General features: G+C 46.9%; 1 protein-coding gene across 1 annotated transcript; it reads right to left on the bottom strand.

Annotated features, from left to right (window-relative positions):
• Positions 1-6,234: 6,234 nt before the first annotated feature.
• Positions 6,235-26,111, bottom strand: DUSP10 (dual specificity phosphatase 10; the record flags this gene model as incomplete). Its single annotated transcript, XM_079549891.1, has 3 exons — positions 25,310-26,111; positions 9,169-9,543; positions 6,235-6,500 (listed from the first exon to the last, which is right to left on the bottom strand). Exons 1-3 carry the CDS (start codon positions 26,103-26,105, stop codon positions 6,235-6,237), a joined length of 1,437 nt encoding a protein of 478 aa, XP_079406017.1. The 5' UTR covers positions 26,106-26,111.
• Positions 26,112-27,793: the final 1,682 nt, after the last annotated feature.

Raw genomic sequence — 27,793 nt, 5'->3', positions numbered from 1 at the left:
CTAAGCCTTCAGCAGGCATCAGCCTGTCCCAGAAACCAATCTGTCTGCACAATATGTAGTGATTTAGAGAGAATTATCATTTAGCAGTCAAAACATCAGCACTACTGCACCTATACTGGCCCCGTCTCTGCAATCCTTGTCCTTGAACAGTTTCCCTCCACCACATAGAACCCACCATCAGGTGACCTAGCCTTGCTCCTGCCACAAGGATCTGGGGAGACAGCAGCAGTACTGAGTGCTGCTAAGGGTTTTCAGAAGTTTATGGAGTCTCCTGAGAGAAAATTTCTGCAAACACAGCTTTAACTGGAGTCACTGAGGACAGCAAGAAAACAGGTTTTGCTCATTAGCAGTGCTAGCTGTAGCCTCCAGAAACACTTTGTGCAGGTGCCCAAGAAGAAAGCTAAAGAGAGAAAAGAACAACACAGCACAGACTCTTTGCACAGCAAAGCCCTGCCAGCACCTGTTGGGCTTGCACCCCAGACATCTCCTAAAGCACACAGCCTTGCAAGTCCTGGGCCATCCCTGCTGTCCAAGGCAGTCCAGCCAAACAGAGTCCCTGCCAGGCGGTGCTAGATCTCATCTTGTCCAAATACGTCAAAAACAGGAGCCCAGGGCGGGATGTAGGTTTGCTGAGATCAGGGCTATTCTGGTGCAGACAAGCTATGTGCTGCTGATAGGGAGGATTAATGAGCCAGGCTGCTCATCCGTTGCAATTAGAAACAACACTACAGCTATTCTGGTGCCATTTCTCTGCTGAGAACTTGGGCTGCTTATCAACACCTTCTCCTTATGTATCTCTGTGTAATTGCAGCTACATTAAACATAGGATGGCAAAGTGGCAACAATGCTGTCACACACACTGCATTGTGCCTAGAGCTAAGGTGCAAAGGGCCATTCGCAGGTGCTCACACAGCAGCAAAGGCAGTTTAGAAAAAGGCACTACTAAGACTTCTTTGTCACGTAATTGACTCAAAAATCGCTCAGTGCATACAGGAGAGATAGGTACATTGAGGACCGAGTTTGCCTAACTCCAAAGAGGAGCTCAGCTAGCAAAATTTCAGCCAACTGAAACACTTTTCAGCAAACAGTGGAAGTTTTAAGAAACAGATTAGTAGCATCAGTAAAGCAAGAGAAACCCTGAGTCCTTGGCTCTCTGTTCCTCATTCCACTCTGTGACTAAACACATCTCTGACTCACAAAACAAGAGGAACACCACCTCTGTAAAGGTTGGGTACTCACCTTCTGCTTCCACAGGGTAATTTACACACATGAGCAAATCTTAAGGTCAGAGAAGAGCTCCTGCAGAATCCTAATGCCATGTATTGCAGCCATACCGTGCTCTATACAGAGCTGCAATCATTTTATCTGTCTAAACTAGAAAGGCTATATATTTGCAACTGTGTACCATCAGACATCAAAAAACACATAGGAACAACTGAGCTCTCATTGTAAGCTTTTGGAGATTTTTAATAGCTCTACACAGGCAGGAGCTCAGCTGATTCAGCTAGTAGCAGTCCATCTGCTGCCTGCAAATTCCCACTGACTACATCAGGGACCCCAGCAGCCCAGAGCAGCTAAAGAACAGCACAGGTAGAACATTTCTCAGCACCTTCCTAACTCCCACTGAAAGCCAATCACTACAAGATGGCCTCAGGTGTCAGAGGCTTAGGAGACAGGGCCAAGCAATCTAAGGCACATGCACAACTCTACACCTGACCTGCATGCATTAAAAAGAGCTCTCAGGCAGTTACTACCAGGGCCAAAGCTCCGTACAGGACTGTTGGATAGACCTTTGAAAGCAGCTTTAGGTAATTCCTCAGTCAGTCTGCCAATACCTCACCATTTCTCATTCCAGCATCCTCTTCCATCACCTCAATGAATTTTACCAGTAATCACAACATGTTCTCAGGGCAGCTTCTAGTATAGCTCTGCTACAATCTCTACACCTAAACATACCTTGTAGTACAGCAAGACCTTCCAAACCCAGTGGCTCTCTACTTAGAGCCCTTGCATCACACACACAACCTCTGTTCATCCTTACAGCAGCTGACCACTGCACTCTATGATGTGATCTTCTCCAAATGCTCCACTGTGAGCCAAAGGCGCAACCCGATACAAAAACCTCAAGCGCCAGACAACTCCTTCACCTCTCCACCACAAATAAATCTTCACGATAAAGCCATACTCTCTTACATCACAACTTATATATAGACAATCAAAAGAGGTAGGGTACAGCAAGAAATATAAAGTCAAAGTACACGAGTCAAATTACATTTAACCTCTGGCTTAGTGCCTTCAACTAGTAGATCTAGTTTGCATTACAGTGTTTTAACTTTACTCTCTAATTAATATTAGTTCCCTGAAGTATTTCTTGCTGTACCAAACTCTCCCTATCACAGATACAACAACAGTTATCCCCAGGCACTTACCTTGAGGTCATCTTCCCTTATCCTCGAGATGAAGCCAATCTTAAGGCAGGAATTCACTGCAACAATCCAACATTGCTTGCCTGGGAAAGGAACGTGCAGGAGAGCAACTCCTGATGATGGGCTTAAGCCCAACAAAACTCAACAAAAGCTCAGACTTCTTAACACAAAAGGCTGTATTTCTGTAGACTCCAGCATGCTATCTCCGCAAAAGCCCAAAATGATCGGTGCTGACTCACCAGCGGGTTTTCTGCATCTCACACTGATTAGGTTCAGCTGCAGCTCATTACACACCTGCTAGGCCTCCCCACCCTAGAGAACATGAGTTGGAGAGACCTGCACGCTGCTCAGCAGGTGCTTGTGATGTGTAATTGCTTCACCCCAAAACGTCTCCTGCCCAGTAACAGAATAGCTCTAAGCAAGGGTTGGCTGCAAGCTTTTGTCTCTGGCCTTTTGGAGAGAAATGCTGCCTGGACAATCATCAAATCAAACCAGGAGCCCTTCAGGGTGCCTGAAGACACGCAGGGGCTGTTAAGAGGAAGGCAGCCCCTCAGCAGCCGTGGTGCTCAGCTGAGCAGACTGACCAACATTGCCCTCACCAGCAAGAGGACCTGCGGGCTGGCAGCAAGAGAGCATGAGACCACAGCATGGTTTGCGCCATCTTCTTCCACTGCCAGCAGAATGCCCAGCTGTACTCTGTGCAATCCCTGGCTCTCCCATCAGCCCTTCATGTCAGGCTGTGCTCCCACTGTTGTAAACCTGATGTTGGTCAACACCTGTGTACCTATAAGAGGGCAAACAGGCCACATGAAAATAGACATCTGCTAATGAGCCAGCCATCAGCCACTCACAATTTTGACTGCCTCCTTAACTCTGCCAAGAGGTAATTTATTTCTGCCCTCCCCACTGAATCTCCCTTTCCTCAGATGTCCGCTGGGAGCATGTGGCCCAGAGCCAGCCCTGCTGCACCCAGTCAGGCCTTGAGTCTTATGTGCTCCCAGCCTGCTGGGTGCCTTCCTACACCCCTCACAGCTCCTGCCTCAGCCCCATTAGCTCCTGGGAGTGCTTTTGAGCCTTCCCCCAACCACTGGCTGGCAGACCTTGTGACCATACAAGATGCTGCCTCCATGACTGTTCCATCTTGAAGCACTCGTAGCCTGTATCTGCCAAGTGGGTGGGACAAGGACTTCAGACTTGTCTTTTCCACAAAGGAAATGTAGGGCAGGATCAAGGCACCAGCAAACAGTAACAAAAGGCCTTGAAGACTCATCTTTAATTTAGTCTTTGCTCCCCTTAGGCTTAAGACTGCCACGTCCTACATTGTGTACTCCACTTGCTCTGTAGAACCCCAGCATCATCATGCAGATCCTACTGCCAGTAATGCAGGCTGCTACAATCTCAGCTAGCCCTGCTGCTCTTTCCCTTCCTCTGAATCACAGAGCTGCAAGCAGCAAGGAGCTTTCTTAACCTCCTCTCTGCCCGCTCACAACTTGACCCAGGTGCAGCCATCTGCAGTTCATGGAGAACAGCTGAAAAAGGCTGAGCCCAACAGCAAAGCAAGGAGCCCATCTTTAGGGAGGGATGTCTTCCCCTACTGCAGCATGCTCTCCTCAACTCACAGCAGCTGGAGCCTGAAGTCTGGGTAATGCTCCCTGCCAAGGGCATCTCACTGAAGGGACCAACCATGGGAAAGAAAAAAAATCAGTTCCAGTAGAAAAATAATTTAATAAAGGGATACGTTTCAAGAAAATATCGGTATAGTAACAACATTTTAAGTAAAATGTCCACAAAAATATACATGTCTAATGTGATTATACATAAGTTTTCTGACAGGTCCTGTTTTAATCTTGGTTCAGTCCACACTGGTTTTCACCTAGGAAAAACCTTCACAGCTACGAGGTTTCCTGGGATATATCAGCTTGCACAACAGAATCGTACGAGAAATTTTTTTTTAGCTCATTATAGGCTAAAGCAAATTTTAAATTGGTAACAGTCTGGAGGAGATCAGTTTATACCATACCATTAATTTAAACAAAAAATAAAAGACAAACAATGAAAGCAAAAGAAGTCAGCCACCTAAGGGACATTGCTGGGCAGAAGCCTTGCGATACACACCACACTTAACAGTGACACAACTGGAAAAGGGAAAGGATGAAAGAAAAGCGGGCAAAGAGAAGGAAAAATTCCAGCAGGACCAGGGATCATGGAACTGCTAAAGGAGCAGGGTTTGGAGAGGCCAGGGGAAAAAAAAACCAACCAAACAAACAGAAGGACACTCATCTCTCTCTAGAAACTAGTTCTGAAACACAGAAGGTAAGCTAATTGCAGGAAGATGAAAAGGAATCATTGGAAAAATGTTTATTTCTTATTTTTTTTAATAACTGTTGAGCTGTAGGTCTGTCCCAGAAAGCCCACCCCAGTCATGCAAATTCATCTGAACAGCTCCAAGTTCAATGTATTTCCAGGAGATAAAAACATGGCTACTGAAAGCAAGGGGGGATGCAAGAGTACAGCAAGAAATAAAGAAAACACATTCCACCAGCAGAGGACAGGAACAGGACACTGAAGAAGAGATGTCAAACAAAAGGTATCAGCTTTGTCAATGGGCATTGTACACTGCAAAAGAAGAAGCAAACAAAAACAATCCCCTCCCCCCCCCCCAAAAAAATCAAGCACAACCAAAAGCCCATCCGACAGAAGCAAATGGAAAACTGCTAAAGAAATAAAAGGACACACATTTCCCAAAGGATTTTTTGCTTTTATAATCAAATTTCTTTTACATAGACAACTGAAACACACCAATATTTTGTGCGAAAAATATTTTTAAATAAACTTTGCTCGTTCTCGATTTTTGTACATTCTGATATACATATGTAACAAGGTTTATGGCACTGTAACTAGGATCAAAATCATATAAAGGAACAAAATAATTGCTTTCACTTATCCCTTCTGAACCAAGCCAGCTGCCGTTGCACTATTAGATTTTAAAAATTATCTTCTTATTAGTGGGCAGCCAACTCTAATTGGATTGAACACTCAAAACAAATCCCAAATTATTATTGCACAAGAAGCCAGTGAAGGCATATGGCATAGAATGATCAAAGTCCCTTTCTGTTAAAACCTTACACCCCAAAATAGAAAAATAGAACTGGAACATGAAACACGCCAAATAAACTTTTTTTTTCCATCTTCTTTCGTTTGAGTCAGGAGTGTGAAAAGTGCCTGCAGACTTTTTAAGCTGCTCTGATCTCCTCTGCGTCAGTGAGCGACTTGCTAGGTGATCTGTAGCAACGCCTTTGCGGAACGAAGGCCCTCATGCTTCAGCAAGTTTTTTCCGCTTTATTTTGGCTGTTCGTGTTTTGTCTTCAACTTAGGTTTCTTCAGTCTATGAACCTGCACAGACTACTTAGCCATAAACTCTATGAGTAGCTGGAGAGGAGGAGGAGGAAAAAACCAACCAACCAACAAACAACAACAACAAAAGAAAAGCCCAATATTTCTTCTTGGCTTTTGGATTTTAAAAAGTACTCCTTTTGCTCCAAAGCTTCTCTGCTCTATCAGTGCCCGGGAAGGAAATCACAACCGCATCCCAAACATGGCCAAGTTCTTGGATCTCTTTTAAAAACCTTTCCTTACAAAAAAAGGTTTTTATTCACAAAAAGTTTGCTGCAACTCCCTCCCCACCCAAAAGCTAAAAAAAAAAAAAAACAAAACAAACAAAAAAACCCCACAGCCCACCCCTCACTGCCTTAAATCAGGTGAAGAACAGGCTAACCCCTTCATTGACCACCTCTTTGCAGCTTCACCATCACACAACAGTTTCTACACCGATCAGCTTTGGTGTGAGGATTCGCGGTGTGACGCCATTGTTTAGGTCTTCCTCAAACTCCAGTAACTGCCCCATAAAGTTAAGGTTAGGGGAAATGATTGGTCGTTTGCCTTTTACAAATTTATAGGCATCCGTCATGGTCATGCGCGTGTGCTTCATCAAGTACGCAATAACTATGGTGGCAGATCGGGACACTCCGGCCTGGCAGTGAATGAGGAGACCTTTTCCACACTGATGGGCTTCCTCTGAAAACAAGAACAACAGAAGAAAGTAAGATTTCTGCTATTTAGTAAATTAGCAAACCTCAGTGCAGTGAAAAGTAACTCGATGTGAAAAGTTGCTCTATTTGGCTAGAAGCACAGCAGCATCTCCTCCTCTTCCTCTCTAGTCCACCCTCCTTTAGGGAATCAAAGTACTTCACGTGAAGCACACAGGCCAGTTTACACAGCAAACTCTGTTTCTACTGAATCTTTGCCTCCCAGCCCAATTTTAATCACTTTCATTGTGTGAAAAGGCTACTGTCATCATCTCTGCCCCTTAACAACTGGAGCACATCATTCTGCCGAAGGTTACCTTTCCCAAACATCTCTCTAGGAGCAGTGAGGAAAGAACGAGGGGAAAGAAGAAAAGAACAGCACATACGTGCAGTCAGATGTACATGTGCTCTCCATCAAAACATATCATCTACACAGAGAGATGCAAGAGCAAAAAAAGCTCCTGGAAGCACAGGACCCAGGAAAGAGGAGGAAGTCACTGCCATGGCATCTTCATTTCCCACAGCTTACTTTGAAAATGGAAGTTAAAGCTTTCAAGATGTGACATTTCAGTGTACTACTTCCTTTTATTAATCTGGAGGAGAAGATGAATTTAGCTTACAGGTTTTGGTGTGAATCCAATCCCACAGAGAGTAAAGTGCATCTTATTTTACAAGTTACACCTGTATTACGAAAACTTAAAGGAAGCTGATTGTATGTTTCTATCAGCCAGTATTTAAGAAACTCAAAACTCCAAACACTTTTTAACACACGTTTTGAGCTGCACTTCCTATGCCCTTAATCTTAACTAAACTTATGTTCGTTTTCTAATTTGTTTAAATAGATACATGCCAATGATCTACTGTTTACGTATTTCCCTATTGTCTCAAATGAAATTTAAAAAGCTTACCCTGAGGGAGGGAAAACTTTGACTAGTTACTCTCCCAGCTAGCTGAATTTGCTATGGAGAAAAACCTCAATGGAGAAATATTTGTTTATTAAAAACAAAGCTAGCCCCTCAAGCTATAATTATTGAAGAGGAAAGCAAAATGGGTTTCAAAATACTTTCTAAATGTTTTCAGAGTGAGGCTGTTTTCTCTGCCCTTAGTAAGGTCATCAAACCAATTAAAAAAAACATACAGTCTGTAACTTAAGAGTTTGAGTTGTTGAGTTCTAACATTGAGTTGTATTTGAGTACTAATGCTGCCTGCCATCAAAACTACAGTATAAGCAGTGTTCTGCTTACTCACCTTCACTGAAATAACGTACACTACATGATGATCTCCTGCTAACCAGAACACAGCCACAACCAGCAGCAGCCAAGAGCACCGAGACCCAGCACCAAGGCAGATGGGACCAGAATATGCTAAGCCTGGGTTTCTCACCCTAGGCCCCAGCTGCACGACCAGGGCTGGATCCTTGGTGAGCTCAAGCGCACCCCACAGAGCCAGCACAAGCAGGCTCAATTTCCACAGGAGCTGTGCAGATGCTCTCATCCGGGAGCCATAAACAGTCTATTTTTGAAAGCAGGAACCAAGGAAAACAGCCCCGAGTCCACTTCAATAAGTCCATGGGGTCAGCTAAGGACCTAAGCTGTGATGTGGCAAAGAAGTATGCTTTTGTCATCGTGGCTTCCACTACCAAACCCAAACTATTGATAATAAGATTAGCCCAGTTTCAGCAAGAGGAAAAAAAATAATAATTAAAAAAAAAAAATAAAAATATCATAGCCATGGTTCCTCCCCAACACCAGGATGTTTCAGGAAACATCTAAACACGTGAACTGCTACTGGATAAACACCAGCAGACATCCACAGCGCTGCAAAAGGCTGAGCTCTGTGTGTACACTGCAGGAAGCTGTGCCCACGAATATATAGAGAAGAACAAGGAAAGGTCCTCAAAAGCTTTCAGCATTACTTAATGTTCTCAATGACCAGCTCCACTTAAAACGACTGTCTGGACTTAGCAGAGATGACCAGAGCTGAAGGCACAGCCCCCCCAACCAAACTGGATGAGGTATATGCTGCGTAAAACACAGCGAGGTTCCGATTGACACAGTAATTTCATTTCCTCAGCTACATCCCCAATTTCAGATGGAGCTGCATTTTCACAGTGAACTGTCTCACAGCCTACAGGAATTTGAAGCTTATTAATACTAGTTTTCACTGCTACCCACTCACCCACACATACACTGAAGTTACAAATCTAACGATAAAATAAGCGGAGTGTGAAAGTTTGTAATTTCTCTCATAAAACTGAGTTAGGGAAGACTCAGCTGTCATTAAAAATAGTTACTATAAAAATTTGGCTAGAAGCCACCGTGAAGACTAGAAAATGCAAAGGAATCACGAAGAGGGAATGACAAAAATCTCAGCTGGGAGAAGCAGGGGTGGAAAAGACCCAAATTTGGAGGGTTAGAGGTAGGCATAGCTATCAATGGATAAAATTGTACCTCTGGGCTACTTAGTCAGATGTGCCAGAAATGAGAATCAGCAGAAACATGAGGTGCTCAGTATTTCTGACAATCTAAACAAAAGTAAATGTGACCTTACACAGCCTTCAGGGTAGTTAGCAAAGCATAAAATTCATTCCAGATTCTTGTAATAGGTGAGGGGAGGGGGGGAGTGGGGAGAAAGTAGGTCCAGTGAAGGATAATTACCAATGAACTCAAAGGCCTCTTCAAAATACTGCCTGAGATTCTGCTTGTTGCTGTCAGTGGCTGGGAGCCGCTTGTAGTTGAACATGCCTTTCTCGTAATGGTACAGGGGCAGGTGGGTGGTCACGTTGATTACATAGCCTATGTTCATCCTCTGCATTTTCTCCAAGTCCTGAGCATCATGCTCATTTCCGAGGAAGAGGAAGGGCAGGATGGGGGTGAGCTCGGCATTCTCAATGTCTGGCGTGGTGGGGATGGACTGAGGTAGTGTGGGGGGCACTGCGGATGCACCGCTGCCTCCCCCCTCCTGGCACTCTTGCAGCTGGAGGGAGTTATCGCAGAGGTTTTCATGGTTCTGCTTGAAACCGCTGAGTCCTCCTGGGGAGAAAGACCAAGCAGATATTTTGGTTAGAGACCTCTATGGGGGCAACCGCAGCTCTTGGGGACAGCATGCAGCCTCGCAGCCTTTACTCCTGAGAACAGCACATGCCCGCGCAGTCGGACAAAGCAATGCTAAACCCTGAAATATAACAACAACCAAGGTGCTTGCCTAACATGGGGCAAACAGCTCTGCCTTTTCTGTCCCAGTTGCCTGAATATATCTAGCAGGTTATTTTTAGGACATTAATATGGATTGGGAAACGGGCTTGAGGGGGAAGGGAGAAGTCATTTTTTTGGCTCATGTTCCCCTAGCTCTACTGCAAGTCACACTACTGGCTTTTTCAAGCAGCAATTTCCCTCTTTTTTCTTCCCCTTCCACCCCCCCTCCAGGAGGGCAGCTCTGCAGAACTAGGAAGAAAAGCAGAGCTTCTTTCTACACCTCATTCGGCAATTACATCAGCCTTGGGCTCCCCACCTGCCCAGTTTCCATAGCAATTACACAAAGCACACAATGACATCAGCTGGCATGACATCAGCTCTTTGAGCGCAAACAATACAAGAAGAACCACTTTGTTTGGGGCCTTTGGTACGACGGCGTTCTTGGGAGCCAATGATGTAATGTTAACAGGTGGCTCGCCTCCGCGCCTGGGAAGAGAGGGGCAGGAGGAGAAGGGCAGCCATACCCCCCTGCCACCCACAGACATGTGGGTTTCTGCTGGAGCAGGATACATGGGGCCACATGTTGTGCTGAGACCAGCCAAGTGCTTGGGCTCAACTGCACTTTGTTAAATAAAAGCCAAAAAATTCCAGGAAGGGAAAAACTACACGTAGATTACTAGAAAGAGTTACACCAGCCAAAACAAATGCTGAATGTCACCATCCTGCTATTTTTTTTCCCCCTCCTTCTAAAAGGTTATTCGCCTTTTCTATGCTCTTTCACAATGATCTAGCAGAAGGAAGACTTTAACGCTATCATGCAGGCTTTGGTTCAGAAAGACACCCAACTCTTGAGCACTGCAGCTTCAACACCTCGGTGCCAGTGCTCACCCAGGGCCTATCTTTGTATCTAACAGCACTAGTGCCCCTCACCAGGCCACAGTCAGCTTTGAGAAGGGGGAAGCCCAGCTACAACCCATGTATACACTATCTATATTCCTGCAATTGGCCAACAAGAGGGAAACAAGCACAGTTAGACCTCACTTCAATGACAGGGATGAATTCTAAATCCCAAACCTTCCTTTGGAGGCTCACAATATGCAGGCAGCCCTGGGTCCTTCTGCTGAAGGCAGGTGGCCATAAGGCCTTCCACCCTTTGCACAAAGAAGGTTTATTGCTTCCTCTCCTGTATTCTCCACTTCTCAAGCAATCCCCCAACTCAGTCCCCTCCTCTGCACAAGGGCAGGTGAGTTCCCATCGTTCAGACAGCATCAAAACCAGATGATGGCCACACACCAGAAGATGGGACAAGGAAGCACAAACCAAACCCTGACAGGTCTGACTGCCTCCACATCGGGGCACTTCTGGATGGACACCAGGATGCAGCATGCTATAGAGCTACAGAAGTCCTCGGGCCTGTCTGATCTCACCTTCCTCCTGTCCTTCACATACTGCTAGTAACTAACTTTCCCAGAAACCCATGAATCGCTCAAAATGCAGAATATTTCCCATGCCTCAAAAAACATGCTCATCTTCAGCTGTTTCTGCAGTTTACTGGACAAAGCACAAAAACATCTGCCTTAACAATCTCTGTTCACAAAGCTGTTGTAACAGGGCACAGTGCAGAAGAAAAGGCAAGGACAAAAGTCTGAAACTCAACTGCAAACTACACCACCCAGTCTTTATGGAGGCTGAAAAGTCTTTGCAGGCTGCTCAAGACCAACAAAGAAGACCAGGGTCATCATGATGATGCCATGTGCCAGCTCACCCAAACCAACAGCCTAAGCTAACGGCTGAACCCTGACCACATTCCAGTCAACCCAACCCTATTCCAACATTTACACTGCTTTTGCACAGGCAAGCAATCCATTCAGCTTAAATAACTGTTCAAACAACACCCAGAACTCGTGGGGATCCCCAAGAACCAGTCCTAAGAATAAGCAGCTCCAGTGGCCCTGGGGTCAGTTCTCACTTTCCACCTCTGCCACAGCCTTCTGGGAGCCAGCAGCCGCAGGTGGATGTAGGACCACACTGCTTCAGCACTCTTCAGAGCTGCACTCATGACATCACCCTTCACCAGCCACCCTAAGCACACAGCAGAGTTGGAGAACTTACAGTAAGCTCCCTCCCAGGACACCAGTTATATAAGATCACTAACCTGAACTGCCTCAGACACCCAACCAATGGAGTAATGGACAAGAATGGGCATCCAGAAAGGATACAACAAGATGTAGACATAGAGGGGAAAAGAAATGTAAAAATGGGCTGTGGCACAACACATGGTGAGAAGCCACTCACCAGCACACAAGCAAGCTGAGTTTTAAAAGCAGATTTTCAGCTGCTAACTGTAATACAGAAAGCCTTCACCACTGCAGCTGCAGCAGACAGGCAACACATCCATTGGGAAGAACCAGTGGCATGCACGGTAGTGCTGAGCTCCAGCCATGGGGCTCACAAGCAGCTGTGTGCACACCTCCATTCAAATTCTCGGGCGCAACACACTGACTAAGCAAAATGCTAGCAGACATGCCAGCTACACCATTACAGAATGCTATGCTTGTAAACCATCTTCTCCATCTTCGAAGATATCACATAGCTTTAATAACCAGAGCGTGGTAAAAAGCCTGAACCATCCAGCCAGTTTGACAGCCCTCACACGGATACAGAGAACATCCCACATGCTGCTCCAAAACAGCTGCTGAGCAGGTTGTCAGGGAGCCTGAACCTACCCACACCCAAACAAAGCAACAGGCATGCAAGTATGTCCAACACACTTGGATATTCAGTCTTTTTTCCTATAAGGAAAGGAATGAAGGAAGCAGGACCTCTGAAGCAGACAGTCTGCCCTGCAATATAGCAAAGGCATCAGCAGGCAGTGCTTCTGCTCACCATTGATGTGAAGGGCCAGAGATGTTTGCAGTTATCACTGCATGAGCTGTGTGAAATATTCCACCGTTCTGTCCTGCCAGAACAGTTAGTGAATGACCACAGGCTAGGGATTGTCTGAGATGTCATAACTTTTAGAAAGCTTCAAATCAGCACTGTATACACTCCAGCTATTCATACTTGTTTGCTCAGGCCTTTTGCAACCACCTGCCCACAGACATTTTGCATGATGCCTCCCGGACCCCTGCCACGCAGCAGCTGTGGGCATATTCCCAGCTCTGAAGCCACCCTGTGCTCTCGAGGCCAGGTGAGCAGCTGGGCAGGAGCCAGAGCTCAGAGCAAATCAAGCAGTGGCAAACAGCACAGAAGTCATGCCAAGTAGCAGCTGTCATTTGCCATCATGAAAAGAAGCGCATAATTCAAAGCAGACACAAAATGTGTGGTAGAAACACGGTTACCAGTTTTGCAAAGGACTGTGACCTCATAATAGGAACAGCCATCTTTACAGAAAGCAAAACCAACATATTTTATCTATACACGTTCTGTGCAAGGGATTTATAAGGGAAGAAAACTGGAAAAAAATAGGCAAGGAGCACATTAACACCCACCTTCCTTCTCCATGTTTTGCAATACCTCTTCATCAGTGGTTCTGTCTACAGTGAGGGGCTGGACTCTATTCTTGTGGATGCCTTCCACAAGGATATTCTGTAATTCTATATAAGCGAGGGTTTGCTTTGTGATACGTTTCAGTAGAGCTAACATATTTCCTACCTCAAAAGAGATTCGTACCCCATAGTAAAGTTACCTTGATTCCTCTCCCACAGTAGGGACAGCTTAGGCAAAGTCAAGCAGCACAAAAAGCCCTGATAGAGCAATACCTGTTGCAGTTACAGCAGGAACATTTTTTATACATGACAGATTGCAGATGCGGGATCCACATTTAGACAGAACACGTGATCCCCACAGACAAACAGACCTTTTATACAGCTTTGAAAGCTATTCAGATGGATTTTTGGATCCACTCATCCTCAATTACAACACCACAAAGCAACCTAAAAAAAAAAAAAAACAAACATAACAAAACCACCAAACCAAAATTCACATGCAACAAAAGCAGAAATCCCATAGGGCTGTGAATTATCAGAAAAAGATGTATCAGAGAGTGTCCAAAGGAGGCCTAGAAAAATGGAGAAGGGCCTGGAGGACAAGGTGTGTGACAAAAGCTGAGGCCGCTGGGTTTGCTCAGAGGAGCTGAGGGGAGGCCTCATGGTGGCTGCAGCTCGTCACAGGGAGCGGAGGGCAGCGCTGAGCTCTGCCCTGTGTGACAGCAACAGGACCTACACAACAAACTGAGCCCTACAGCTAAATGTGTTTGAGGTCAAAATGTTACCGTTTTAAGCAGCTAACGTTTGTGGCACGAGCACAGCACCACAATATAAGACATTCAGGCAATTGGTGCGTATCTGTTTAAGATGACGCCTTGAATTTGTGCAAGTACAGCCTGTTCCTTTAAACCTGTGACCTCATTTATTTACATTACTGCAGAAACCATTGCCAGAAGCAACAGCTGATGACAGTCTCATGTATTTTTCCACTAAGACAACAATTAAACTGCTTCTGTGTTATTAATGAACAGATGACTTTGTGTCAAGTCAACTCAAAGTGCAGGATGCCTCAAGGTTAAGCAAACGCGACTTGAGCTCATACAAACAGAGGTGTGCTGTGGGTTGGGGGTGCCCAGCCTGCGCCACCCCAGGTGGGCAGCAGAGTCTGGCCCTGGCCCACCCCACCCCCCCCACTCTCACTGCATGTGCAGGGTGTGCTGAGGCACCTGCTAGCAAGCATGAGCTCATCTGGGTCGTGCTGTTGTGTATCCTCTCTGCATGCTTGGGTGCGCTTTCAGCAGCAAATCTATCACAGCTCGCTTCCTTCCCCAAGGGAAAAGCAGCTTTACAGGTTGAAGCAGAGCTCTCTGCCAGTCGTGGCCAAAACTACTCTCAAGATGGGACAACCGCCGGGACCGTGCCTTCACAATACCAACCCGTGCCCTGCAGAAATGTATGGCCTTGAACCTGGGCTTTAACCCAACCAGAGCTCCATCAGTCCTACCTCCATCAGATGACACAGAAGGGGACTTCCCTTATGCTCTCTCTCCACATTTCTCCTGCAGTACTCCCTCAGCCTTCCTCTGCTTTTGCCTCAAGCAGGGCTAAGCCTACATGGTGTGCAATGCTCAGGACACTATTGAGAACAGCACATCCCACACCTCTTGGAGCAACAGGGCTAACTCTAGCATGGCAGGAGTGCTCCTGTTATCCAAGACAGACATCCTTCCCCTCAGCATGGCCATGTTCACGCTCATTGCTGTGGAGAGCTCAAGGGTTGTGCTGTGGTTGAAGATACTGTATTCAGCCCACTCAGCAGGAAGAGATGAGAAGGATGATTCGCTTCTCTCATAACTAGTGGGAGCCTGTCAAACCACATTCAAACAAAATCAAACAAATTCAAACAAAAGCTCCTTTGACTTCAAGAAAACTATGGGGGTTTTGCTTGTTTTCATAAAAAAGACTGGATGGAGACTGAGGCATCAAGCCCACTTGACATCTCAATTTAGTCAAGGTACAAGGAGATACAGTGATGCTAAGACTGTTCCCGTGCATTTCTGCTGTTAAATAATAGAAAGAAAAACAAAACAAAACATAACTGCAACCATACTTAGCTATTCAGAACAGAAACCTCATTCACCATCCTTTTGCAATGTAAGTATCCTCAATGGTCTCAAGAATCAACACTGATTTTGGAGAACTGGGGGTGGGAGAACACATAGATATAAATAACTAAAGATTTTTGCATTCGTGTGGCCACCAACACGCGAGTTACGTCTCCCTTCCAGACCTACAGGCAGGCTTCTCGCCTGTCTACAGGAGGTTCAAACCACCCATTGCAGGGCTTCTTTTCCCATCACCCACATGGCATTTGGCATCAGCCTTGCTGCAAAAGATTAAACTTTAAACAAACAACAAAAAAGTGAAAGTAAACATAGTTCACAAAGAACAGCTTCCACTTTGATACATTCAATCTAATCTAGTCTCTCCCTCTAATCAAGCTGCCAATGGGACTTCAAGACAAAGCAAAGCAAAGATACCCAAAAAAAGCAAGCCCAGGCATTTCAGAGAACTTGTGAGGGCAGTTTTTTTCCACGTGGGAACTACCCGAGATGCTGTTTCATTGATGAGTTCCAACCCAGAGAAGTTACAAACACATCCCTGACCCAACTGTGTTGAGACCCCCTTGAAACGTTGAGAGTCTGACCAGATAAAAAGAATTAAATTACCTGTCCCCCAGCATCAAGGCACACATGCATGCATTTGCGTATTACTTCTAATTTCAACTTGCTGTGGCTCACACCCACCATACATCCTCTCCTGCTGGCCTCTTGCAGCCCCTGCTCTTACCTACTTTGCTCTAATACTTCACACAGGAACAGAGCAACTCGCTGCCCTGAAGGACACATTCCAGGTGTGCAGGAGAGAGGTCACCGAAGGCACTGCCCTCTGCCAAAAGACAAAGGCTCTGCCCAGCTCCACTCATTTCCTTCCATCATGTCTACCACTCACTCTGCACCACATTTTCATCCACAATACAATCCACACCTGAACATATGACTTGCTTCTTCACACTGCTAGCTGTCCCATTGCTTTTTCTCTTGTGAGAAAGCACAAGGTCATCCATGCTACTTCTAATTAGAAACAAGCTATATGTATAGTGGTATATATATATGTATGTATGGTGTGTGTGTGTATATATATATATAAATATATACACATACATACATACTGCTACTGGGGAACGTTTCTTGGGATTTCAGTTTGAGGGTTGGTTTTGTTTTGTTTGTTTGTCTTAACCAGTTTTGCTTCAAACAGAAGTTGGACACCCAAGCTACCTATGAAAGCAACATACCTTCCATGCCAGCTCTCCAAAGAGATGCCACTAGTGCTTCTGGACAACTCACCAGCCCTTCCTAAAGTCACCACACATATGAACTGAAGAAGAAGTTCCAGTTTTGCAACTGGAAGTCCCCTATGCATTAAGTAAGCATCGAGTTTGTCCATTTAGGATAAAATATAAAAAAGAACACTCACAGGAGAGAGGGACACATCACAGGACAGCATCCTTCAAAGCATTCTGTTATTCTCAGAGAGTGATCAGAAAGGTAAGAGGAGGAGCTCAAGCTATACAAGAATGTAACTTGGAACAAGAAATTAAGTCCTATATCCCAAACTGTGACAATTTTGCTGTGACAGATGAGGTTTGGACTTGCCCTCCCTGGAGGGCAAACATTTATAGCAGAAACTCAAAATTAGACACTTTACAACTTCTCATAGCAAAAGTATGCTCTCCCATGGGGATTTAAACTAACATGAAGTCCAATTAAATAATCACTGGAAATGTCAGCATAAGCCCTGAAGGAATACATACTTCTACTGTGAAATGCTCCCACTGGAAATCATATTAACAAAAAGGTCATCAAGAAATGCTAAAGCTATGTATAAAGGAGGCAGGGGAAGTGATGGGGGAGGGAACAGAAACTATTCATGCTATAAAGATACCACAAATGGTTTTACATTGACAAAGAGTTACAAGTCTGCTTTCACAGAGGCAGAATGGATGAGACCTCCAGGCTCTGGGATGCATGAGGACCAAGACAGCATAGCGGGCTCGGTGCATCCAAAGAGGGAGAAGGGCCTCAGCACAGTTTCAGACGTCTGTAATCCTGGGTGTGTATGAGTGGACGTTTCTGTTTAATTAGCAAGTTTTAGAGAAGGCTGACATTTTCATGGTTCAGTCATCTGTTTATTCATTTTACCCTTTTAAGGGCAACCTCTTCAGGACAGCTTCACTCCAGCAACCGAGCAAGCTGCTCTGTTTCTGTTGAGAATGAATGCAGGCTCCTTTCCAGCCCAAACCACTGCTCCTCTGCATCAGAAACACCAGCAACACATTGCAACAGTGTGAAAGGAAAGCAGGGTTCTGCTACAACACACCAGTGAATGCCATCCATTCCTGCTGGATCTAAAACCTCTTAAAACAAAAAAATCCTTCCTTTTGAGTACAAATTGTATCTGGCACTGATTTGACACTTTCCAGCAATCTGCTTCAAAGCATATGAAGTTTTCTTCATATCCAGTAAAGGAAGCTGCCTTGAAATATCCTAGTGCCACACTCTCCAGAACAGCCAACTACCAGAAGCAGTGAGATGCAAGGCAGTCCCCACACTGCCACCAACACCAGGGCCAGCCCAATTGGCACCTAAGCCAGTGCTACAAGGTTGAGCACCTGGCAGCTCACTCCATCCTGGCCATCAGGATACCCAGCATTGCACAACAGTCCTAATGGACAAGGAAGCATGGCTAGAACCTACACTCCAGCATCAAGGGAAGGAGAAAACTTATACTTAGAAAAGCCAGAATTAAACAGCGATCAAACAAGGAATGTGTTCAGCTAGATCAAAACTAACTTATGTCTTGCCTCTACACATAAATAAACAACAGTACTTTGCAGGAGGCAAAAGTAGTATATTATTCCTTGATAGAGACGTAATACTGCCTTACAGAACTAAGAGGAAAATATTGAAAAAAATACAACGGTTTCACAGAATCATAGAATTGTAGGGGTTGGAAGGGACCTCCAGAGATCATCGAGTCCAACCCCCCTGCCAAAGCAGGTTCCCTACACCAGGTTGCACAGGTAGGCATCCAGGCAGGTCTTGAACATCTCCAGAGAAGGAGACTCCACAACCTCCTTTGCCTTGAGGTTAATCACACTGAGTGTTTACAGACAAAACTCCCAGTATCTTACGATGGCCAAGATGAATTAGAGTCCATCACTAGCATAATACAGGTCAACTGCTTTACCAAGAGCTTTTGCTTTAAAACATTACTGGCCACTTGCTTTACTTAAGCCCCAGTATCTCACTCTGGCATCATAAACTGGCAACAATCAATTCAACTAGCAAGCTTCTCTCACTTACTTTCCTAATCTCTTAAAACCACTACAAAAATATATATGGGGAGGAAAAAAAAAGTATGTATTTTTTTTTTAACAAATATAGTAATTCATGTAGGGACAAGCAGCGGCAGCAATAGGAGGCTCTTCCTCCGGGAGAATCATAGAATGGCCTGGGTTGAAAAGGACCACAATGATCATGTACTTTCAACCCCCCTGCTATGTGCAGGGTGTTGAAAGCCAACAACCAGACCAGGCTGTCCAGAGCCACATCCAGCCTGGCCCTGGATGCCTGCAGGGATGGGGCATCCACAGCCTCCTTGGGCAACCTGTTCCAGTGCGTCACCACCCTCTGTGTGAAAAACCTCGTCCTAATATTTAACCTAAACTGTCTTAGTTTAAAACCATTCCCCCCATCCTCCCCCTATCCACCCTCGTAAGAAGTTCTCCCTCCTGTTTATATACGCCTTTCCTACAAGGCACTGGTGGCTCCTTGCAGACTTGCCAGCTCAGGTCAATGTGGGAGTAGTGATGTGTTCTTAGGGGCACCACTAAAAACAAGTGGAAGGAGAGGACAAGCTTGTGCTCCTTCCAGACCTTAAGCTGCTCACGGTGGCTCCTTTTAGCAAGGAGATAATCTGTTCACCAGAACAGAAAAATAAAACTGAACCTTGAGGTTTTTAAATCAACAAAAATGTCAACAGGCAAATCAGAACCTACAATGTACTACATTATAAAGGATGTGCTGCTAAGGGAGGAAGTAAAAAGGGTGCCTGTTATTCTTTCTCCCACTTTCTGCACAAGAGAGATGCGTTGTTTCAGAGCACTGCTGTGACTGTGGATGGATCTGGGTCCTCTACACTTAATTGGTGATCTAAGTAAGAGATGAGCTCAGTGTTACAAATGGTGCAGGGAACAGAATAACGAGACAGATTAAAATGACTCGTCCAAGGTCTCACAGCAAGCCTATTGTGTGAGGAAAAAGTGAGAGAATGACCACTGTGTGGCCTTGGCCAGAGCTCCCCTTGCCCTGAGACTGGTATCTAGTCATCCCCTTTTCTGCACCACGCAGGAAAGGAATTTGCTTATCTTCCTCTGTCCTTTAAGCACTTAAAAAGCTGCTATCTCCTATCAGGAACCTTCTTTAGCAGGGGGTTGGGCTAGATGATCTCCAGAGGTCCCTTCCAACCCCTACTACTCTGTGAATCTATGCTGTACAAGTCCAGAGCCATGCTGAGACCACCTGCTGGAGGTCGCATGCTCCTGGGGAACCAGCAGCTTTCACAGCAGTAGGAGGATGCACTGAAACCATCTTCAGTGAACTGTGATGCTTCCAGGCACGAGGTTGCCTTCATCACAGATATTAATTGAAGCAGTTTCCTGTACTGAAAAGTCACAAGGCATTAAAAATCCCCGCAGATTCACTGCTGAAGCTGCTGGGGCATAAAGCATCAGCTGAACACGCAGCACAGACCGTGACTGCCCCGGGACGTTCCAGCTGCAGAAATAACCACACTGAGACATTTTGAAAGCAGGGGCAGTGGTTCTCCAGGTGAGCCTGTCCTAACAGCATCCCTCCCTGCCTCCACATAGGGGATGCAGGGGCACTGCCAGGACTGCTGGCTGGTTTTCCATCCCAGCCAAGTCTCAAAGGCACTGGTGCACACTAGAGCTCTATCACTCCAACTACTGTCAACACATTCATCACACTAAAACCATAGCTCACAGTGAAAACCCCTGAAGGCCCTGCCAGCTAAAGCAAGCAGGTGCAGTGCTCAAGAGGTTACCTCTCCCCAGCTTGCTCTCATCATATCCAGCTGAACAGCTAGACACCAAGCTTCAGGCAACAGTCAGTTGTCATACTGAGGTCAGTCTTGTATTCTCTGCAGCCAATGTTCCCCAAGCCCACCAGCAACTTCCCAACAAGGCCAAGGCACCACACATGGTCTTATTTTTGCACAGAGTGACAAAGCATTAGGTCTTTTAAGTAGATTAACAGTGTTCTTTTTCTTCGCAGAGCATGACTTCTATAGCTCTGCAAGCTTACACTAAATATTTAAGAAAAAATTCTTTAAGACTATGGGAATGCTGCTCCCATTCGTGTCATTTTGTCACTTAAGCGTTGCTGGTGTAAATAAGAAATTGTAATATGGTTTTCCATAGAGTAAAGAAACAGTCGTAGCCTAAAGACAAGTGACTGATCCTCCACTTCAGAGGTGCTGTAAATCAAAGATAATTTAAAAACGTTTAGGCTCCTAAGCATAGTAAAAAAGAACAAACATCAGCTGTTGTTTAAGAGGGAAAAAAACCAAAAAGGCATGAATAGATCCTAAAAAGATAGAGGCCTATGTGCATTAGTTGACAACTTCTCAAACCTCAAACACTACTACTGACAAACATATTTGAGCTCCTGCAATCAGATTCTGAAAACCAAAGGTGAAATCTTTGTCCGTGAAGAAGCAGCAGCAGTTTTTCCCCCAGTGACTGATGAGGCCAGATTTCCTCTGCAGCACAGAGGGAACACATTTTAAACACACTGGATGCATCTCACGCATTACTTCACACTTAAAAATACACATTTCCCTATTTCAACCATGACCTAATAATTATTCAGTGGAGATCTCCAGTGGAAATAAGCGCCAGGCACATATTTGCTGGACAGCTGGATTTTTTGACCGTTGTGTCAAGTTCTACTCTTGAATGTGCTTCTGCAGTGTAATTCAATTAGGGCTTAAAGTAACACTGGCACTGCTGGATTACATAATAATAATAAATCACGTGTTTGCAACAGATTACGAAAACATCAGGTATTCCAAAGGCAGTTGATCACACTCCTTTGAGTTAACACGAGACAACGTAAGGCAGGCGCTTATTCCTTTTATAGGTCTCTCGGTCCCTTTGTAGTTGTTTCAACTTCTCTGATAGGTGACTTCAGCGCTGGTAAGAGATCTGAAGCTATTCTTAGACCACAGCAGTGAGCACGAAGTGGTTTGCTGGCAGGTTCTGTGCTCCTTGCTATAACGAGACCCAGCCACTTAATTTATGTCCCTGTTAGACAAGCAATGAGAAGACTGCAAACCAGATTTTAAAAAAGCTCCTCAAATCAGGAACAAGAACAGAGAAGTAACTACGCGTTATCACCACTGTTCCGCTCCTCCCCAAGCCCCGTGCAGCGCTCCAGTCACCACTTCACAGCACAGAGGAAAACTGGGATTATTAGCAAATTTTCACATCAGACCTTTGATCTGGATTGGTTTTCCCTCAATCAAACAGAAGAGTTTTTAAAAAAACAGAGCCCAAGGCAACTGTTGGTTCATGAGGCTCCTACAGCTGGGTCTCCAAGGCAGAGGAAGATGGGTAAGGTGAAGCCAATACCACCAGAGACTGACTAGGGAGACAAAGGCAGCTCTTCTCATTTAAAAAAAAAAACCAAAAAACTGTTGAAATGTTTTGGCACAGACACCACACTTTCTCATTTTTGGTTCATTTGTAGATTTAATTTAACTTGAAAGGAGACACTCAACTCCAAACCTAAACACTTCATTCTGTGTAAAATAATACTTTTCATTTGAATGCCAAAGCATTCCCCACTTCCTATTTTTATGTCCCAGGAGCAAACTAAAGCATGCAAAAAGCCCAAAACTGCAAGCCACTTTCACTATGAGCTAATGCACCCACGGATGGCAAATTCTTCCAGTAAGGCAGAAATACACTGCTGCTACCCCACGACAGTCCCACCACAACATGCTGCTGGGCTTTGGGTAGCAAAGTGGGCACTGGGCCTTTGAGCCAACTCGGGAAGAAACGCAGCTTTGCCATCATCAAGCAGGAAGGGCGAATGTGATCACTGTTTGTACCTCCTCTCATCCCAGTACTGGACAAAAAAAGACACATCCACACAAAGAAGCCTTTAGGTTTCAGTAGGGATGGAACACCATGGTCTAACAAGAACAGCTGTGAGCACACGGGGAGAAACAGGAATTCTTCATATTTTGTATACAACCAAGCAGCAGCTTCAGCCCTTGATCGCTTTGGCTGCTAAAGCCCACGTAACAGCAATGTGAAGAACACGATACCTTTTTGGTAAGAAATGAAATAGTCATGTCAGTCTTCTAAATGCTGCTGTGCCTTCTGAACAAAGAACAGAGCAAATCTTTGCTTCTGAAGAGCTTAATTGAAAATGACACTCCATATTAAAGGAAGTAGCAAGGAGACACAAAGGGAGGCACACAGCTCTCAAAATCCCTGTAAAGCCCAGTGCTCCCTTGTCAGCATCAGTTTATGTCAGTCTGTTACATTAAAAATAAATCAGACAACCTCTTTTTAACTTGAGCCTAGTCAGGCACTCCGTCCATACATTTATCTATAGAGCCGTGTGGCCTTTGGAAACAGTGCTTAAAAAGAGTAGGGCACCTAACCCTAAATACACCGAGGGCCACGCTGCTGCCGGACAGCGGTAAGCCAGGGCCGTAACCCAACCCTGGGTTTGCCGATCGGGTTCCCCCCACAACGTGACACCGCAGCGCGCAAAGAGCAGTGCGGGCTGACAGGCAGCACCAAAGATGGAGAACGTGGCACCGGATCAGGGGGACATAAACTTGGCCGGCTAGGTTAGCAACCAGTGTTTGCAAACACAACACAGGCATCAGATGGGTTGGCCATAAATTAGGAGTGGATTACAGCAAGCAAGAAAAGCCACTCGAAAAAGGAGGGGAAAGAAGAAAAAAAAGAAGTGGCAAAGAGCTATCTCTGGTTTCATTCTGGTGTCTGCAGCCACGGGCCTGCATGCACATATGGTGTTAGTGTTTGGCCTGCCGGGGCGTGATGGAAAAAATGCTATCTGACAGGGGGAAAATGAACAACTGCACGGCCAGCACTGCTCCTCAGGCTCAGAAAGTGAGGCAGAGACTTCCTAAGCACTGCTTTACTACACAGTGAACTCGCAAATCCATAGAGTGGCCTAGGTTGGAAGGGAGCTCCATTAGAGCCTCCTCTGAGAAGGGAGGAAAGTGAGGTGATGGCAGGAGCACTTATTTCCCCAGGTGAGGCTTGCCCTGGTCCAGCCAATTCTTACACCCAAAAAACCAAAAGGGATTTATGCTTCCTATGTCTACTTGCAGAGTCTACTTGCAGAGTCCCAGATCTGTTGGCAGAAGAAGTTCAGGGAGGGGATTTCTCCTAAGCAGGTCTTCGAAACAGATGCTCACATTTCTCAGTAACTGAAAACCAAAAATAGCCCAAGTAATCCCACAAGCACCCAGCCAAGCCCCGTGCAGCACCCAGGAAATGGTGGCCAGAGAGGGCTGCCCAGACTGCCCACAGGGCCCAGCAGCCCCACAGCCTCCCGCTCCAGGTATAGCCTGAAGTGGTAGAAGCTTCAGTGATACAGAGAAACATGGAAGACAGACACCTTCAGCATCTCCCTTTTCTAAGGGTAGGAAGACCTGCAGACCACACAGTACAAGCTGTAGGGCTAGCTGTAAGGACTGAGGAACAGAATAACTGCCATCAGAGAGAGAGAACCTCAGAGGTAACCTTACCCTACTGAGCACCTCTCCCTTTTGAGCAGGTACAGGGCATCATCATGACAGGACAGGCACTAACAGCACACTGGGAGCCTGCAGCACTGCAACTACATGCTTTCTGGAGCTAGAAGAATTTTAAGTTTCCACAGCATATGCTAAAAGAGGAGTATTGCACTGGACTTGTAGCTCCTAGATGGCCACGAACATAAAGGGAGAAAATGAACTAAACTGTCAGACCAACCCATACTTTCACCACACCATGGAGGCTGGTTTTTCTGTACAATTTACTAAGTTACTGTTTTCATGTGAATTAAGTACAGACAAATCCTCCAGTAGTTTCGTGGTACCATAGCCAATCTCTATCAACCATGCCTCTAAATGGCATAAATACCCAGGGGCAAAGAGATTTATAGAGGGCAGCATAGTTATAAATAGGAGCTACAAAATAAAGGGAAGAAAGGGAAGCTTCCTTGGATGCTACCTCAGGGCAAGTGGGACTGTTCCTCCCCAGAATATTAAAGAATAGGGTAAAAATACATTTAAAAATGAGCCTTTAAAGAAGAAGAAAAAAAACAACACAGAAAGTACGCATCCACACACACATATAATCACTACCCTTTCAGACCACTTTCTAAAGAAGCAGCTCCCTCTGTCCATTACTCTAACCCTGTTTCATTAAAGCAAGACTGGACTGATTCTTGAGCTTTGTCAGCTGGTCAATGATGCAATGTCTCCTTTATCGTTCTTCATTTGCTCTCCCTCTGCTTATCTCCAGCACCTAGAAGCTGAGTTTAACATAGACTAAAATACAGCTGCTAAGTAAAGGTCAGTCTGGCAAGCTAAAAGTGAAGTATACTCTCCTGGACCTTTGCCCCTCAGGCTATAAATACCTTGAGAAAACACTGGGGGAAATTCTTTGTCTATACAGCCAGCCACCAGGAAGCACGCTTCCTCCTTCGTTCAACTCCCACCCCACCACTACTCAAGGACAACCATCAGAGGAAGGCAATCACCCCACCACTGCCAAGTGGCCCATTCCACCACCTGCCCATGGAAGACATGCTTTGCCATCTGTATTTTGAGGCACAGTGACATTCCTAGAAGTGCACAGCCATGCTGGAAGCTCAACCATCAGCAAGGTGCGTGGCACAACGCTCGCACAGCACATGGGGGGCAAAGAGGAATATTACCTTTTAGGACTAGGGGTTCCTTGCCTTCTCTCTTGAGGGACTCCAACACTATGTGGAGGGGCTGAGAAGGCATCACTCTGCTCGGCTCATTGGTATTCTCATCATAAACTATGATTTCTTTGGAAAAGATCCTCTTGAAGGAGTCCTTGCCTTCCCGGCAAGAGATCAAGTCCAAGACAGTGATCTTGCCCTGCTGGAGCCGCCTCCGGCTGATCTTGTCTGCGCAGTTGATGTGGACAGCCCCTTGGATGTGGCTCTTATTATACTCCATGAACGGCCTGCAGTCGATGATGACAGGCCCTTGGTTCTGCGCGTGGCTCTTGCTGCATTTCGTCATCTTCTTGGCCAGGTCGTTGGGGTAGATGATCTTGATGCTGGCTAGCTGCTTGCCGCCACCCGACACCGGGCTGCCCACCCCGCCCAAGGGGCTCAGGCCACCGGCGCTCTCATTGCTGTTGACCATTTGGTTGGCGGGGCAGGACGGGGAGGCCGCTGCGCTGCTGGTGCTGGTGTGGGCTTGGGCCTGAGCGTCCTTGTCGTACGTTGCCACAGTGCAGCAACTGGCACTGCTGCATCCACAACTCAGGGAGCGGGCAGAGCCGTTGGATGAGGGCATATACGTGAGATTCGCAGTCTTGAGGGACACGACAGCTGCACCAAGCAGACCGGGGCGGCTCTCGCCGGCGGAGGAGGCGGGTTCCAGATAGCTAGAGTCTAAACACAGGTTGAGATCCTGAGGTCTCACCGGCCTCGAGAGTGCCACCACTACCCTGTCGTCTAAGGGAGACGGAGGCATGAGGAGGCTGAGAGCTAGCAAATTAAGAAGAACTCAAGATCCCCCTGCAAAAGAAGAAAGGGAGGGGAGAGCGGCGGGGGGAGAAAGGCGATGAAAACAGATCAGCGCATCGCACAAACCTACGGATCGCTTCCCCGACACCCATCACCCACGGGTCACAAGCCCCGCTGACGGCTCCCGGCCCGCTCGCCGAACAACCTTTCCCAACCCCTCAGCAACGCTACGTGCACGTACGCGAAGAGCAAGCGGAGCAGCACGCCGGGAGGAGGCCGCGGTCAGCACGCAGGCGGTGCGGGGCGTTTCGGACACCCCGGCGCGAGGCGGGCGGCACCGCGCTCCGCAGCGAGCGAAGGGCCGACAGCCGCCGCAGCCCGACGCGTCGGCGGCAACGTGCAACTTTTCCAGCGAGCCGGAATGAAATCGGCTTTTGATTCAACGCGCAGAGACAGCTGCAAACTTGAACACCGAGTTAAACAAGAACAAAATCTCGCCGAAAGCAGGAAACGCCGGGTTCAGAGCAGCCTGGCGGAACGCAAGCGCTCCCGCCGCCCGCGGGGCTCCCCCCACTCTGCGCGCGTCCCCACGCACGGAGCCGGGCAGCGGGCGGACCGGGGGCAATCCTAAAAAAAAAAAAAAAAAGAAAGAGAGGAAAATCCCTCATGCTTTCGCTGTTCAGAAAAAGGATAACCGAGAGCGGAGCCTCTCCGCCCGACACGCTTTAGAAAAACAACAATAAAAGGGCAAACAGCCCATCTCCCTAAAGAAAGGGGAGAAAACATACAATAACCGCAGCGAACCGAAGCAGCGCAGAACCAAACTTTCATTCTCCGGCCCGGCACCTCCACCCCTCGTGTCTCGGCGGCCCCGCGCCGCTATCCGCCCGCCCGCACTCACCGGCGCGGCGCGCTCCGGTGCGTCCCGCTTCTTGGCGGCCCCGCGCCGCTGTTTCTCGCGCCCGCCGCCCCGCGCGCCACCCGCACCATCCTCGTTACTTTCTCTTTTGCTACCGCGTAAATGTACGGCTTTGCGGGGGCGGGGCGGGAGGTGACGGGCGGCCCAGGCGGCCAATCGGCGAGCAGCGGGGCGGGGGAGGGGGCGGGGCGGGTGATGTCATTGGCAGCCAATCGGAAGGGCGCGGCGCCGGCTCGCGCCCCGCGGCGGCAGTTGCTCCTCGCGGACGTGCGGCGCGCGCCCCTCTCGCGCCCCGGCGCTGCCAGAGCGGCGGAGCGAAGCGGGAACCGCACATCTCAAGGGGGGCGATGACGTAGAGTGGAGTTGAGCCTAAGAGGCTTCTGCTGGATGCGTCTGCCGATAGTCCCGTTCTAACCACCGTGAGCCTGCACGAGATGCTCTTTGCAGAAAAGTGAAGGGAAGCCACGTGCGACTTTGCGTTTTTGTAGGAAGGCTGACTGAGTGACAGACCCCGCGCTGCCCGCAGACAGGTGCCCCATTCATCCTGCCCCGCAGCGGGGAGCTGCTGTCAGATAACCACGAGGTGCTCCGCGATGCTGGGCAAGGCAGCCACAGCCTGGTTCACACCATTAAACAAAAGCAACACAGAGCAACATTTCAGTTCCTCTTCAGGACATTGACACGGCGCTTCGAAACAGATGTATTTCTACATACCTGGCAGATAGGCCACCTCCTAGGGGTTGGAAGGGACCTCTGTGGATCATCTGGTCCAAACC

The sequence above is a fragment of the Tetrao urogallus genome (assembly GCF_951394365.1).
Source record: "Tetrao urogallus genome assembly, chromosome: 2".
Lineage (NCBI taxonomy): Eukaryota > Metazoa > Chordata > Aves > Galliformes > Phasianidae > Tetrao > Tetrao urogallus.
Note: the sequence above shows the minus strand (reverse complement) of the source record. Positions and strands in the feature narration are given on the sequence as shown.